This window comes from Egretta garzetta, unplaced genomic scaffold (assembly GCF_000687185.1).
Source record: "Egretta garzetta isolate BGI_Z169 unplaced genomic scaffold, ASM68718v1 scaffold589, whole genome shotgun sequence".
Taxonomy (NCBI): domain Eukaryota; kingdom Metazoa; phylum Chordata; class Aves; order Pelecaniformes; family Ardeidae; genus Egretta; species Egretta garzetta.
In genome coordinates this window covers 981,350-998,614 of record NW_009266282.1, presented here as the reverse complement: position 1 = coordinate 998,614, position 17,265 = coordinate 981,350, and the positions used below count along the sequence as shown (strand labels likewise).

The window sequence follows — 17,265 nt, the reverse complement described above, 5'->3', positions numbered from 1 at the left end:
AAATGATTTTAATTTCCTATCACTGTGAAATATGTTTTTAAAAAAGGTTTCAGGGGAATAATGTTCTTTAAACAAGAAGCACTTTGTAATAATGTACCTTTGTGTTGATGCCGCTCTGTAATTAAAAGTAGTTTGGAAGAAGCCACTGCTGTTTTCAGTGCTTTGGCAAGGAGCGTGTGAGAGACAAGATAACTATTATGAGAAGTGCAATAGCTCTTCTGTGAGGGTTTTTGATAAGCCTGAACTATGCCTCGCTGCTGCTGTGTGAGCTCAGCTGTGCTGTGTGCCGTTCCAGGTAAAAGTGCTGAGCACCTCTTTTTTTTTTTCTTTTAGGGAAGAAACTTGGTTACACATTTAACAACAGGAATTTCCACAATGTTTCCCTTGGACAAGGTCAAGAGGTAGTTGCTGAACAAGCTCTAGATCTGGCTGCGAAGGAGGGTCACTGGGTCATCCTGCAGGTACAGTGTCTTTGGAAAGAGTCCTGTCCTTCTCCCAGGTTACCTGATGCTGATCACCTTAGGAAGGGCAGTCTGTTGTTCTCATCTGGTGGGAGATGGGACAAGGTGTCACCTGTGGGTCCAAAGCAGCCACCTTCTAACTGTTTCTTGCTGTTATCTATTGCTTTTATCAGGCAGTGTTTCTTTGGTTTTTCTCGCTCTTTGAGCCTTCTGTAGGGCATGTAGTTGTAGGGAGTCCTCTGAGGGAAGGTTGTGCTATGCTTTCCCATGCTTTTATTTGCTTCATGAATTAAGAACTTTGTTCTTAGGAGCTGTTAGACTAGTTCTGTTACTACTGCTCAAAACTTACCATGTATTTAAATGAGCAATGAGAACATGCACGCCACCTTAGGAAAGGTGGGGGCTGGCTGCAATGGTGCCGATTCCTTCATGCATCCCAAAGCAGGTAAATGTTTGAAGCTCTTATCACACTTGGCAAAATGTTTCAGAGCCTTTCAGGGTGCGAAGGGAGCTCTGTCTTTGTCAAGTGCTCTCTGGATCCACCTATTCAGTGAGTGCTTGGGTTTGCTAATATGCAGAGTTGGAGATGCCAGCTCTCATTACAGGTCTTGGGAACCCCCCTGAATTCTTTCATGTGGATTTTATAAACATTTATTATTACTGAACTGTTTGGATAAAATTAGATTAAGACAAAGTTTTGAGTCCTGATCTGAGCCTACATGTCTGATTTTGGATTTCAGTTAAATGCCATTGATATTTTGATCTTAATTTTAGCTTTTTTTGCAAGCTCCCTCTCAGGTAGACAATGCTGAGCTTTTCAAGAGCTTTTAATACAGACGGATGCAGTACTGGCATCTGCCTTTGAGATGGTGAAGAAGAAAATATGCAGCTTTTTGAGACATATTCTATTCAGTAATGCAAAGTGAAGGGTTCTTTTCTACAAAGATGGTTAGGTCCTCTAAAGGATCAGTTAGCAATGTTGGCTTCCATGTCTGTTGCTTCAGTGCTAGCAGATGAGTACTGTGGTCCTGAAGTATTTTTATTTAATGCATTCACATCTTCTCTGGTGGTCAGAGCAATCAGAAAGAGGTCTCAGCAGACACTGAAAGTTAAATCAGAAGAGCTGCGGAAATCAGATTTATATGAAAGAACGATTTTGATGTTTGGGCTAATGTGTTTTCCAGCAACACCTGTGACTATCTCTGGTGGCACAGAGCAGACAGGTTCCCCTGTAAGCTTAGAGAGGACCTTATTTCAGCAGGTTTCGATGCAAACTGCATGGGGCAAACTCAGCAGTCATGGTGGTGGCTATTAGGACAGGCTGCCTGGTGCCAGTGTTGGGTCTTGTAAGACCCAGTAAGCAGCTAAACACCACACAGCCATTTGCTCACCCCCCGCCCAACAGTGGGACTGGGGAGAGAGTTGGGAAAAAAAAAAGTAAAATTCATGGGTTGCAAAAAAGACAGTTTAATAGGACAGAAAAGGAAGGGATAATAATAATAAAGATAATAATAAAAAGAATATTCAGAATGTACAACGTAATTGCTCACCACCCAATGACTGATGCTCAGCCAGTTCCCAAGCAGCGGTCACCACCCCCTGGCCAAGTCCCCTTAAGTTTATGTACTGAGAATGATGCCATATGGTACGGAATAGCCCTTTGGCCAGTTTGGGTCAGCTCTCCTGTCTGTGCCCCCTCCCAGCTTCTCGCTGGCAGGGCATAAGCAGCTGAAAAGTCCTTGATTGGTGTAAGCCCTACTTGGCAACAACTAAACCATCAGTGTGTTATCAGCATTATTCTCATACTAAATCCAAAACACAGTACTATGCCACCTACTAGGAAGAAAATTAACTCTGTCCCAACTAAAACCAGGACAATATCGGCTCCTTATTTTATACCATCTACGTCATGGCCAGGTCCCACACTTTCTTATACATCCCAATTAATCAACACCACCTTTCCTGTCTTTTGATATATACACACAGATATCATTCCCTTAGTCTGTGTGGCCATCCCTATAAAATGTTCGTTGACTTCACTTAGTCCATCTATCATAACAGCCCTTCAGGAGAGACAATGTGCGGTGTTGGATTTTTGCATGCTGAAGCCAGTTCTGGTTCCATTGGTGCTGCGCTTGTCCAGTTCCATCATTGCTGCACTTTGCCCAGCTTCATCAAAGTTCATTCTTCATTAACCTAGGTGATTCTTACTGTAATACTATTGATATGGCATAGAGCCACCCTAGGAATGATGATGTACAGTGTTATATAGCAATTAACATAATACAATTTAATTCATTGGCTATTCTCATCCAAAATCAAATCTCCTTGAGGTGCACACTGGACTTCCCCATCCTCCTGTATCATCCACCAAGCGCACCCAGGTTTTGCCTTTACCTGAGGCAGGAAAAGCCCAGACTGTCTGCCCCAGCATATTTTTGTGCACTGCAGGGACTTTATTCTCTTTTATAATAAGTAAAAGTTTTGATTGGGCAGGGCCAGCTTGGTTGGCAGATCCCCCAGTGCTGACTGACCAGGTGGCTTTTGCGAAATGTATATCCCAGTGTTTGAATGTCCCAGCACCCATTGGTCTCAGGGTAGTCTTTAACAGTCCATTGCATCGTTCCATTTTCCTGGAGACTGGTGCATGATAGGGAATGGGATATACCCACTCGATGCCACACTCTTTGGCCCAGGTGTCTATGAGGTTGTTTTGGAAATGAATTCTGTTGTCTGACTCAATTCCTTCTGGGGTGCCATGTCACCACAGGACTTGCTTTTCAAGGCCCAGGATAGTGTTCTGGGCAGTGGCATGGGGCACGGGATATGTTTCCAGCCATCTGGCAGTTGCTTCCACCATGGTGAGCACATGGAGCTTGCCTTGGTGGGTTTGTGGGAGTGTGATATAATCAATCTGCTAGGCCTCCCCATATTTATATTTCAGCCACCGTCCTCCATACCAGAGGGGCTTTAACCACTTGGCATCCTTGATCACAGCACATGTTTCACATTCATGGATAACCTGTGCAATAGTACCCATGGTCAAATCCGCCCCTCCATCACAAGCCCATCTGTATGTTGCATGTCTTCCTTGATGCCCTGAGGTGTCATGGGCCCACAGAGCTAGAAATAATTTACATTTATGTTGCAAGTACAGATCCACCTGGGCCCCTTCTATCTTAGCAGCCTGATCCACCTGCTGGTTGTTTCGATGTTCTTCAGTGGCCCGACTCTTGGGTACGTGAGCATGTACATGTTGTACTTTTACAGCCAGGTTCTCTACCTGGGCAACAATATCTTGCCACAATGTGGTAGCCCAGATGGTTTTGCCTCTGCACTGCCAGTTGCTCTGCTTCCTTTACTGCACCCACCCCTACAGGGCATTTGCCACCATACATGAGCCTTCCATCTTTGATGCCTTCCCACAAGACGACAGGACCCATCAGTGAACAGGGCATATTGCTTCTCATTTTCTGGCAGATTATACAGTGGGGCCTCTTCAGCACACACTACCTCCTCCCCTGGCGATATTCTGAAATCTTTGCCTTTTGGCCAGTCCATGATCACTTCCAAGATTCCTGGATGACTGGGGTTTTCTATTCGATCCTGTTGTATGATCAGTGTGACCCACTTACTCCATGTAGCATCAGTTGCATGATGTGCAGAGGGGATCCTCCCTTTGAACATCCAGCCCTCAGGGTCAGTCAATGATCTGAGATTTTTCTCTGGTGTAGTCACAAAACTAATAAAACTTTGTATATGTAAATATTCTAGTTCCATGTTGTGCTTGGTTTGGAATAAAGCAATACAGGCAACTGATTCAACACAGAGATCAGAGCTCTTTCATCCTTTGTTTTTATAGTCATACACCTTCCAAGCAATCCAGACAGTGAGGGCCCCACTGGGCTAGTGCCTTGGTGGCACTTCACTCTCAGGACAGACTTGGAAACACCCAGCATGTGTTTGAGGCAGGTGGTACCATTCCTCTCCAGTTTCTGCAATTGGTGTCTCAGTTAGGCATGTGGAGAGACAACAAAGCAATTAACTTGATTGTTACCCAGACTGACCAACTGCTCAGCTCCAGAACCTGTTGCTGTGTCTCACTTTGTGTTCCCATCTTCTTCCAAGGGCTGGAGCTTCATGTAATATAAGAGAGAGAACAGCCTGAGGGGCTAGACGTGTGTCCCCTACATTGACAGACAAGACTCCCCTAGACGAACAAAACTCTTCAATGGTCCATAGACATCCACCTGAAATGAAATCACTCTCTGGACAATCTATTTTTTTACAAGGTTAGACAAACCAGTTTCACAAGGCTGAAACTCTGACCTCTCCAGATACTGGTAAGATCAGTATATGAACTCATCACAACAGGAGTCAGTGGGTAAGAGTCCCACAAAGGATGCTCTAGTCATTTCAGTCACAGGTGGATCATAGCAAATATTTGCCATATGGTGGTTTATTTTGCAAGATCTTTCCCGCAAGGCTTTTGATGACAATACCTTGCAAATGGTTTCAGGGGTGTTTGTAGATCAGTTGCACAGGATCTGGAATGACACAGACAGCTCAGTTCACAAAAGCATCCCAGAATTTGTGCATCGTTGCAGTAATAAAAGAGAGGACAGAGCAGATCTCAAGAGGCAGTCAGGGTAATTTTACCCAAGCTAATCAAACTCTTTATTTGGAGGCTGTATCCCACCCACAGGACAGTTTTACTCAGGATTCCTATTTGCTTTTGAGCAGACAAAAATCAATGGTTAGGTTCACTTCTGTATTTTACTATCCACTGAACAACTCCTCAGCTCATGTGGAATAGAGCTCCCCTTCCATCCACTGAATTTGCTGTCTGATATCAATTCATATACATGTTCTCCCAGACAAGCACTTGATATGATCACCTAGGTGGCTTTTACACATGTAGTTCATTACTGGTCCTTGATTGAAACCAGAAATAATGATAGTCAAGTACTTTGAGCAATAACAAGTTACGGAATTAGGTTTGGGGGAATTGGTGCTTAAGGGATTTTGAAACATCTGGGAAATCCTTATTGGATTACAGAAGCAGGATCACTGTTATTTTGGGAAGGGCTGCTGTCCTGGGGCCAATTCCTTCTCAATTGTATTGACCAGCCAGCGTTGCCTTCTGACATCATAGGAGGCAAAATAAAGAAAACAGCATCTATGTCTCCCCTGGGAACTTGAAAGTTTTTCAACTCACTCTGAAAATGGAGATTTTAATGAATGACTAATGTTGCAAGAGACAACAAGAAAGCCACCCAATCGTTCATTCCCATGGAAAGAAGATTACTCTCACACTGGCAGAGCCTGACTGCACAGCTTCAGGCTCCTACATCATCAGCATTGTGGCCTGCCTTCTAGCCTCAGCTTTGCTGAGCTCCTGCCCCTTGCCACCACAGTACCCAGACTGGTACCATTTGATGGCACAGATGATGAGAGAATGAAGTCCATGGATAAAATTATTCTCTACAAATACAGATAGTCCAGCTGCAAAATAGGAGCCCCCTATGGCAAGAGCACAGCTGTCTGAAGGAGAACTTGTTACTTGAGAGCTACAGAGGTAAACCCCAGCACAAGTCCAGCAGCTGCTCTTTTCTAAATTGTTGGCATTGAAGAACTGAGGCTGATCTTTGAGCTCCACAAAAACCCATGTGATATTAGGTTCAGACTTTGTATCTCCTTGGAAACTGTTTATAGGTTTGGGGGGTTTTAAACCAGATTTTTTTGGCCATAATAAGGGCACAGAATTTGGATCTGATACTTTCACCTTAGGTGGGTACACCATCTAACCACTTGGCATTGAGCTTCCAACGTCATCTGCCAAATGGTGTTTGAAGTATAAGTAATGAGTGGTGGAAAGGGGTCTTCTGTTGAGGTAGGACAACAGTGAAACAACATCTTGAAAGACTGAAGAAAGTCTTACATAGATTTAGATTTTCCTATCATTACAAAATCAAATATTTCTCAAAACCCTTTTTGGTGCCAGGTGAATTTCGACCTGCCTTTTAGGTGAGCCTTTTTTGTAACTATGTTGTCCACAATCTGTTGTAGAAGATTAAAGGAAAAGGCTGCATAAATGCCTGGTAGTAGCTGTAGTGCTACAGAGCAGGTAAAATCAAGGCTTAGTCTTTTGGTGACCCTCAGCAGTGTGTTTCCCCACAGAACTGATCACAGGGGCTGTGAAGCTGCTACACCATACCTGGTTACCATGTTGATTGATCATTACAAGATAGGAGCAGCAGAAAAAGGGGATAATGAAGCTGCGAGAGAGCAGCTTTTGTCTTTATTCAGGCTGGATGACAGCAGTCATGTCTGTACCAATGGGCTAGGAGGGCTGAGACATGCTAGGGAATCTGAGGAAGATGTGTGGCTGTTGACAGAGGCCAGACCTCAAAGTATTAAAATCCCAGGAATGGGAGTCAGGTGCATGAAACATCTCCAAGAATCACAGCTCCCACATGACCAGTTGCCCTCTCCTGTACCAATGATGTTTCTTGTATTTTGGAGGTTTTTTTCTTTTTTATTTTTTTAATCTGTATTTTTGTCCTCATTAACTCCCATTTCTTAGCAAAAGGTTTTCTGGGGGAGAAAACAGTAATTTATTTTTTTTTTTTATGCTGCAAATATCAGTGTAGAGTGTTTGACTATTCCAGAATGTCTTAAAGAAAAGAAATTAAAACAGAAAAAAAAGGAAATTGTAGAAGCCAGCTCTTGGTATGTAGGTTTCAGCTTTGACAAACCGACATCTTCTGCCTAAGAAAAGATGAGCCAGAAATCTCTTGGCCAGCTTGAATGTGCCCTACATGGTCCCCAGCAGGCAGCAGCCTGCAAAGGTTTGGTCTCGGGTTAGGTCACATCCGAAGGGCTGTTAACAACAGTTCAAATGGTCTTCATTTCCATGAGAAAGAAATTGAGACAAAGAGAAGAACCAGAAGTTTCTTTTATAGCAGGTTGTGTCAAATATGCAATCGCCCTGCTTTGGCACTCTGAAAATCCACAAAAAACATCAGAAAAAATGCCAATGGAAACAAATGCGCACATATTAGTAGCTCATTCCCCCCCTCCCTCCCCCTTATTGTTTCTCTCAGGTTAGAAGAAAAATTTTAATAGTTTTTGTATTCTCATTGACAAGGTTGGGAGAAATGCAGGTTCTGCCAAGTCACAAGCTGTGGGGTACTCTGTGGGTCATTACATCAGGAAACAGATTTTCTTTTCAAGAGTTTTCAAATGCTCTATATTCCTTTTCCCCTGAGCAAACAAACTTCCTTCTTTTTTTTCAAGATGTGAGATGGAGTTACATTTGAGTATTTGGCAGCTCGTTTCACAAAAGCTTGTGGTATCTCATTTGGAAGGGAATAACCAGCTCTGGCAGGGAATGAAAAGCCTTTCCCATCCTGCAGGTTCACACAGGCACTTATTCTGAGAGGTGGGTGAGCAAAGCACAAAACTGGCATTCTAGCAGTTTAAGTGCAGAAACCTGGAGGTCCTGGGCATTGCACAAAAGGCAGGAGGAGATTTGGAAGTTGGGCTGAACATTTATTTAAAGCCTGTTCTCTCTGCCGGGTTTCTTGTGTGAGGGGTGCACAGCAGCTGCAGCAGTGTGACCCCCTAACAGAAGCATGAACTGTGCAGATGCCAACTAAAACCTACTGTCGTATGATGCCAGTATCGTGTGATGCCCCTGTACTCTGCGCTGGTGAGACCGCCCCTTGAATGCTGGGTTCAGGGTTGGACCCCTCACTCCCAGAGGGACATGGAGGGGCTGGAGCATGTCCAGAGGAGAGCGACAAAGCTGGTGAGAGGTCTGGAGCCCAAGGCTGATGGGGAGCAGCTGGGGGAGCTGGAGGTGTTCAGCCTGGAGAAGAGGAGGCTGAGGGGAGCCCTTATTGCTCCCTACAACTGCCTGACAGGAGGGGGAAGCTGGAGGGGGGTTGGGCTCTGCTCCCAGGGAATGGGCGGCGGGACGAGAGGAAATGGCCTCAAATTGTGCCAGGAGCGGTTTACATCTGACATTAGGAAAAATGCCTTCCCCAAAAGGGCTGTCAAGCAGTGGAAAGGGCTGCCCAGGGAAGGGGTCGAGTCCCCATCCCTGGGGGTATTCAAAAGCTGGGCAGACAAAGTGCTTAGAGACAGGGTTTAGTGGTGGGATGGCAGGGTTACAGTAACAGTTGGGCTTGATGATCTTAAAGGTCTTTTCCAACATCAACGATTCTATGATTCTGTGATTCTATCTGCTGCTGCTGCAGCAGCACCGCTTGGGGCTCTCCGGGGTGGATGGCCATCACGTCTTGGGCCTTCTGTTGTTGCCCACATCCCCAGCTGTCTCTTTGGGTCTGGGTTGATGGAGAAGTTGTCCAAACTAGGACATTATCTTAGGACAGGATGGCGGGGGAACACAGGGCTGTGGGAGCTTGGTGTTGCACGCACACACAGTTTCACAGAGACATCAGGCACCACCTTCCTCTCCATGGCCTTCCATTCACTTGAAGGCGTAGCATTCAATTTTAAAGCAGAGATAGAGCTAGTGGCCAGTTTGTAACTCATGGCAAGTTCCATAGCCTTGGAGGTTGGAAGCAGCTTGGAACCACAACTAGGAGACGGTCTGAGGGTGCAGCAGGGCCCTGCCCTCTGCAGCTGACATTGGATGGAAGCTTCCTGTGGTGAAGATCTTTCTACCTTATGTAAAAAACCCCACACATATTTGAATAATCTCTTACTTCCCGATGTGCAGCTGTATTGGAAGATGAATCCTTCTGCCAGCAGGCCCAGCAGACAGGGCTGTGCCAGCCCAGTAACGGCATCTTCCCAAGTTGCTCGCTGTGATTCCCTGGTCCCTTCCTGAAATATTTTGGCTGTGAGTGTCTCAGTGCCGGCAATCTTCCAAGGTTGAAAGACGTGCTGTCCTTGAGGTCTGGCTGTTTGAAACACCCACACAAACGAACTTTTCTTGAAAACAAGATTTATTAAAAATAGAGCTAAATCAGATGAAAGAGCATGATGTGCTCAACTCAGAGGGCCAGATAATCTGTATCCCATACTATTAAAACTCTGGTAGAAGAAACTGCAAGTCTATTGCAAGTTTTTGTAATGAATCTGTCAAATCAGAGAGTGCCATCTGACTAGCAATTAACAGATTCTTTAGCATCTGTATTTAAAACAGTGGGAAAATACTGGAGTAAAGAAATTAGTCTAAAATTAACAGTATGCAAAGTTTCAGAACAAACTTTGAAGGACAAAATAAGTAGAAAATTGTAGGTAAACATATCAGATGTAATGAGGATTCGCTAAAGATGGATCAGGTCTATTTGATACTTTGCACAGTGAAGGTAACTGAAGTTTTAGATTAAATACAGCAGCATTAATTGACATGGACTGTAGTAGAGCTGCAGAGATGGTGCCACACAGGAATGTATGAGGGAAGCTGCAGAACTTGAACATTGCTAGCAGAACTCCTGAGGAACACTCACTGGGCTAATCTTACTTTAGACATGACCTTGGCTTGAAAAAATGAGTGTGTGTTTATGGCTTTGCACTGTCACATTATTAAGAGAGGTGTCATTCATAGAGAAGAAGATCTGAATGTGGAATAGGATCTGAATAGGAAGACTGGAGCAGCCTGTAGGTCTGGAGTTGTTGAAATGGGATGAAATTTAATAGAACAGTGCAAGGTTATGCTCAGGACTAACAGCAAAGAGAAAAAATGCTGCTTCAGGTAGGAGATATTCCTGCAATGAAAACAGCAGCTATGAACTGGAAGTGGAAAGTTCTTTGGCTGTGAGCTGTTAAGGTCCAGGACAGCCTCCCTAGAAGTGTGGTGGCAAAGCTCTAAATGTTCTCAAGAGGGTGTTTAAACAATTTATGGGTGGGGTGTTGGCATGGATGTTATGTCTTGTTTCCTGTCTTTCCTGCTGTCCTGATTTTGTAGGCACTTCACATCATAGTGTCTGCTGCTTTAACTGAATGAAAATAGGTAATGCCAGTGTGGGAATTTGTGGGACATCAGGCACTAGGCAAGGTGAGAGCAGAATAAACCCTATTTATATGATGTGCCTGTTGTAAACGGGGTTCCTGTGAATGGTTGTGGGCACTGAAAGAATGATTAATCTCACCTCCAGCCCTAGGTAGGAGGGGTCTCTGCTGAAGAATCTTCTGTTCTCTCTGGGTACACTACAGGAAGCAGAGATAACCGACCGAGTCTATAAATGTTTTTACAGATGAAGCCTGGAGGAAAAAGATCTCCTGCCTTGGGTATCCATGGGGAGAGCCTGGTCTTCTCATACATGCCTCTATGCCTTGGCATCTCCCATGCAGCATGGGGAACAAACAGGAGGATTTACAGATCCGCATGCAGTTGTAGGACTACAGCCTCATTGGGATCCCAGAGATGTGCTGGGGTAGCTCTCATGACTGAGTGCTGCCATGCACATAGAGCAGCAGGAAAGCCTGGCTCTGCCTGAGGATCGGTGAGGACCCACCTGAGAGCTTATGGGTCAGGATTATAGCTGGCTGATCAATCTGGTTGAGGTTCTGGTGGGTTTCTGCTACAGACCACCTGACCAGGAAGAGGAAGTAGATGAGGCTGCATTCAAACAACTGAAGGAAGCCTCGCTTTCACAGGCCATGCTCCTCATGGTGGGGCTTCAACCACCCTAAAATATTCTGGTGGGGTAACACAGCAGGGCACAGCCAATCCAGGTTTCTGGAGTGCATTGTTTACAAAGTCCTGGCACAGGTGATTGAGGAGGTGATGAGGGGAGGTTCTCTGCTGGACCTGATGTGAATAAACAGGAAAAACTGGTCAATGATATGTAGGTCAGGAGCATCCTTGGCTGCAGTGACCATGAGATGATGGAGTTTAGGATCCTGAGAGGAGGGAACAAAGCAAAAAGGAAGATCACAAGCCTGAATTTCAGGAGAGCAGACTTTGGCCATTTCAGGGGTCTTCTTGGAAGAATCCTGTGGGATATAGTCTTGGAAAGAAGAAGGGTCCAGGGGAGCTCACCGATATTCAGGGTTCAGCTCAAGAATGGTTCATCATGAGCATGAAGTCCAGCTGGAGGCCATTCACTAGTGTATACCCCAGCGATTGATGCTGAGTCCTATACTATTAAAGACCTTCATTAATGACCTGGATGATGGAAGAGAGCGCACCCTCAGCAAGTTTGTAGATAAAGTAAAAGTGTTGGGAAGTGATTGGTACACTAGATGGGTGTCCTGCCATTCAGAGGGGCATGGACAGGTTGGAGGATTGGTCTGGTAGGAACTTCATGATACGCAATAAAAAGAAAGGTCAAGTCATGCATCTAAGAAGGAATAATCCCATGTACCAGTATACTCTGGGCACCAACTGCCTGGAAAGCAGCTTTGCAGGAAAAGTACGTGGGACTCCCAGTGCACAACAAGCTGAACATGAGCCAGCAGCGTGCCCTTGCAGCCAAGAAGGTCACCAGGGTCCTGGGCTGCATTAGGAGGAGCATTGCTAGCAGGTTAGGGAGGTTGGTCCTTCACTCTGCTCTGCTCTGGTGAGACATCTGGCATTCTGGGTCCAGTGCTAGGGATTGTTCAGCCTCAAGAAGAGACAACTTCGGGATTTTACCAATCATCAACACTTGATGGTAGGGAGTAAAGACTAGATTCTTCTCAGCAGTGTCTAGTGACAGGACAAAGGAAGATGGGGACAACTTGAAATACAGGAAATTCCATTTAAACATAAGTACAATATTTTTTTACTGTGCAGGTAGTCAAACACTAGAAGAAGTTGCCCAGAGTTTGTGGATTCTCCATCCTTGGAGATATCCAAAACACAGCTGAGCACGGTCCTGGGCAACCTACTCTACCTGGCCCTGCTTTGAACAGAAGGTTAGGACTAGATGATCCCCAGAGGTGTCTCCAATCTCAGTGATTCTGTGATCTCTGCTTTCCTGCTCCCATGTTAGCCATGAATATGGTTTCCCTGATGAGTGTAGTCTCCCCTGTGTAGGGAGGAAAGAGCTTTGCACATCAGGGAGCTCTAAGCTATGAGCTAGCATAAACTACGTCTGCACAGTTTCCCTCTCTGAGCCTACTTGAAACCTTTTTGCTAAGACAGTGACCACCAAAATTGACAAATGATGTTTATAAGCCTAATAACAAAGAAACAGTGAAATTTGTTTACATGTTTACAGATACACATCTGAATGAATTGATGCAGGGAAAAGTTCAGACATTAGATATTCCTAATTTAATTATGTCACTTCCCTCTCTTTGTGATCAGGTTAGTTTAATTCCTGAGCATCTTTCCATTTTCATAGGTTGTTGCTTCACTGAGTCAGGTTCATGTACTAAACTGAATAACAGTGAGCTCCTAGAGCAAAACTACATGAGATTCAGACATTGGCAGAGCCCTTCTTACTGCATCATAAATACAATGGAGCCTTTTTCTGTGCACTTCACAACTAGTCCTAGCTACAAGCAAAGAGGTATATTGATGTATTGTCCATTCAAGGCACACATAAGCATTTGGCACTAAGCCTCTGCTTCAGTAAAGAGACTAGTTTTCCTTCCAGTCACAGTGTTTTTTCATTCCTAGATATATATAAAAGGAGAATTACGCACTCTACCTCCAGTTCTCCATGATTTTTGGACAAATACTCTGATGAAGAAAGGTATTGTATTTCAGACAGCTGTTTTCCTTACTGCCTCATGTTGCAACAGCCCTTTCCAAGTTTTTTCCAATTGCAAATCCACTTACAGACCAGCAAGTAATCCAAATATTGATCTGGGATGGAATTAACTTTCTGTTGGGCTTTCAATACCTTTGTAACTACTGCAGTCCCAGTTTTGTTGTACAACTGCTCTGGAAACCTCTGTCTCAGGACATATTTTGGGTTAAAACACAAATGTAATGGAGTCTTCCTGAAAGTAATGTTTATTTTCCTCTATTTCTTGAGATTAATCAAGCAATTGTCCTTTTCTGTGCATTTCATATGCTCATCGCTACCTACCTTTACATTTTTGTATCTTATGAAGTGCAATTTGATAAGATAAGATTCAACATTGTCTTTAAAACTTTGGGGAGTTCAGGTCAGTCCAGATTTTCTGTAGTTCATGCTCATTTGCTCTCTAGTCTGGCAAATCCCAGCAGTTTCCCATACCTGCATTTGGACTGAGGGCCAGATCTCAGCTCTGGGCTGTGGGGTTCAAGCAAGGGATGAAGCCCTGGATTTGTTGGAGAAGAAATGAGGACAAACTCAAATGCCTTCCTAAGCCTTAAATTGTGTCAGATTCTGTATAAATACAAGTGGATCTATGTGATGCCTGGTTTTCTGTTGCCATATTTGATCAAAGAAGAGGCCAGAAAGAGACCCAAGCTAGCAGTTGCCACTGCAGAAATGGTTTCAATGCACCTCTTCAGAAGAGGCAATAACCTGCCATCACCTCTCCCCTGAATGCCCTCTCCTGTCTGACCATGGACTGCTGAGTCCAGCTGACCTTCTGTTTCTCCTGGATCCTACCAGCCTCTCATTAGACTCTCATCATGCTCTATTCACTCATTCTGTCCCCATTTACTCTGTTCATTGTATTTGTCTTTGTACCTGAGTTTTTCCTTCGTCTCTGCCACCATCCTGAGGCAATGTCCGTACTTGCTGAACAGTGCCAGGAGATATTTGTGGGCTGGACCTCAGCTGTCTGTCCTGTCTCATTGTCAGCACAGATTCTGCTCCTGCTGTTGGATGAAGAGGTCTGTCTCTCTCCTTGATGGTTCAGGAGTCAGGATAGGCCAAGGATCATTCCCAATAGGCATATTTTGAAGGTCAATAGTATAGAAAGGGGCCGTTGTGAACATATTGGCCCAGTAATGGTCCTAGGCATGTTTCATTTACTATCATCAACATTAAGGCATATCTGTGTTAAAAGAACATGCAAAATATATTCTACTTCATTGCAAAAATTGTTTTAAAACCAATCAGTTGCTTGCTGAGATCCTGGAAGTGCTGCAAAGATTTCAGGCAAGCCCTCTTTTGGTTTTGTCTTCTGTTCCCTTTTTCCACTTGCATCTATTTTCTGTGTACCTTGGCCAGTGAAAGGGTCATGGACCAGCATGGTTTTGCCCAGCTTCTAGCAGGAGAGGGCTAGGTTCTCATTTGGAGGAGGGACTGCAACAAGTGTGGGTATATACAAATCCTGAGAGCAGTGAAGTTGCTACATCACAACATTAGTATGGGGCCAGTGGTGGTCCAGCCAAGATCCTGAGTGCTAATAGAGGTGTAAAACCCCCTCCAATGCTTGTACTGGCTTGCCTCAGTGGTGCCAGTACCTACACAGCTAGACCAGTGCTGCTTCTGTGTCTGTATTGGTGAAACCATATTGCAAATTGTGGAGGAGACATATCCACAGAGAATAGGAATAACTGCACAGCTTTTAGTGCAGCAAAAGGCACATTGGTGCCATCATGTTCTTAATTGCTCAGTGGCTAAAGTGGTGAGCAGAGAAGTGACAGTGTAGATGACAGAGGTACTTAGTTTGGCCCAGCCCAAGTAAGATGATGGGGAACTTCATAGGGGTCAGCCACACCAGAGGAACAGCAGCATGCTCAGAGGTGAGACTGAAGGACAACAAATTAATTGCACTTGCTCTGATGTGCTGTAATCCTCCCCCTGACTGTGTATGGAGCACCTCAGTGGGGGTTAAGGGCTTCAGGGAGGGATCAGATAGTGCTGACTCTACAAGGATCAAACCTGTTCTTCCTTGTCAAGTGTGACCATGGAGTGAGGTCTGAAAAAGCCTCAGGGTGCTATTGCTGAAATCCAAGAACTTCACATAGGTGCGAATGTGATGCAGCCCCCACTGCCTGCCAAGTAGGGCACTTTTGGTAAGGTGGCTGCTGCAATTCCTCAGCTAGGGGAAAGCACATGCCAGAGACAGGGTGAAATGTCTCTGGTGCTTCCAGAGCTCTGAGATGGCCTCTCTCCACATCAAGCAACAGCAAGCTTGTTGCTCAGAAATAGCTTGGTCTCTTAGATGTTCGAGCGGGAGGTGGTGGTAGGGTCTGTGCTTATCTATTTTGGTCTCTGAGTCCTGTAGTATTATTCACATGAATACTGGCTGAGGAAGGATGGAGCCGGGCCTGAGCATGTGTGGCATCTTCTAATGTGATGAAACTGCACACTACCATTGATAATAAACATGGCCAAGGGAAGAGGCTCTCTGCAGTGCCCATTCCCTGTCCTTTTTTATACCCCAGTGGGATGCAGTGAGTATTAAAGTATTGGGCTGTCTCTGGACTGTAAAGCCTAGCTTTCAGATTTACTGCAAAAGCAGTGACAATTTTCTGAGAGCATCTGGCAAGAGAATGAGACTTTATAAAAACAACTAATTCTCATTGCTCCAGGAGGTGATTTGTGATAAGGTGTGAAGGAGAGAAATTCACTTTCAGAAATGTGCAGGGTCTCCGGTCGCTGTCAGCAAAGGCAGTGCATTGTGGAACGTGTGCGGGTTTATATATATGTGGTGCTATTTCTGATGGTTACCATAGCAACACTTGCGTCCTGTGATATATGTTCTGCCTTGTGAAGTACAAACACACAGAAGTGCTTGGAAGTGAATTCCCAAAGAAAAGGCCCTGGTGCTTGCACATTCCTGCACGTGCTCTCTAGCCCAGCTCTTGCTGCAGACCCTCATCCTCTGGTACCTGCTCTGAGTTCTCCATAACGCAAAGTGTGGAAGTAACACAGGGCAAGGTACTGTCATAATGGTCAGTGTGTATGAGAAGATGTTTCAGATTTCTTTCTTGCATTCTTTTCAGCAGTTTGCTTTTTAGCAGCATTTGGCCCCCACCCTTCATTCGTAAAACGAGGTAATGAATTTGAGACCATTGCCTCTTTCTGCCTGCAGCGCAGACCTGGACATGAGCTGTGAAAACCAGAGGTGCTGGGGAGCTTCTTTTACCCTTGCACAACAGTTCTTTCACAGACTTCAAAAGAAAAAAAATGCAATAAAGCAATGAATTACCTTGCTGTGTCCTGGGTAAATGTGTCTTCAGCGGATCCTACAGAATGAGGAGGATGTAAAACTGGTGCAGTGTAAACTGTACAGTGTGGTTTAGGGAGAATTGGGAGTGCGTGAAGCCCTAGGCCAAAGGAAGGTAGACAGGCTGCGTTACCCCCTCTTTCACCTGAATAAGATCTAGAGGTAGCCCATGAAATCGGTGGGAGGCAGGTTTCAAAACAAGCGAGAGGAGGTGGTTCTTTGATGATCAGGTAGCTTGGCTGTGGTTGGTGTTAATGTGGCATTGTCTGTCTCTGACATAAAATTCAATTACTATGACCACATATGTTGTCATTAGTCATGTTCTGTCAAGTTGTGTTATTTGACTGCTGAGAATTAATTTGCAGTTTCCTTCAAACCTGTGAATCCCCTCCACAACTTCTCCGTCTGGTTTTTTTCACATATTCACTTGATCAAGTAATGAATTCTTAGTACCAGCCTGTGTTTTGCAGCATATATTCCTCTTTTCCACCCATTCTACCACAAAAGGATAGTATATAAATGCACTCAATTATCATTAGATTGGATATATTCCCTCAGTCGGCTGTTAGAAGGCAATGATACTGACAAATAATGATCATTGGTGTCATGTCAACACAAAGCAAAAGCAATTATTTTTCAGCCATCTGACACCACAAAAGCAGATGTAGGAAGAAACTACCAATTAAAGATGAAAATACTTAAGGTCAGGTATGTAGTCTATGATTAAGCTGATACTTAATGCACAGTTTTTCATTTGCTGTTCTGTTGAGCTCTTTCC

At 44.5% G+C, this 17,265-nt stretch overlaps 1 protein-coding gene across 1 annotated transcript in view; it reads left to right on the top strand.

Annotated features, from left to right (window-relative positions):
- The window catches only part of DNAH9 (dynein axonemal heavy chain 9), a 201,691-nt gene that overhangs the window by 152,714 nt on the left and 31,712 nt on the right, over window positions 1-17,265 (top strand). The window contains 1 exon segment of the mRNA XM_035902634.1: window positions 334-461. Coding sequence (XP_035758527.1) covers window positions 334-461 — 128 coding nt within the window.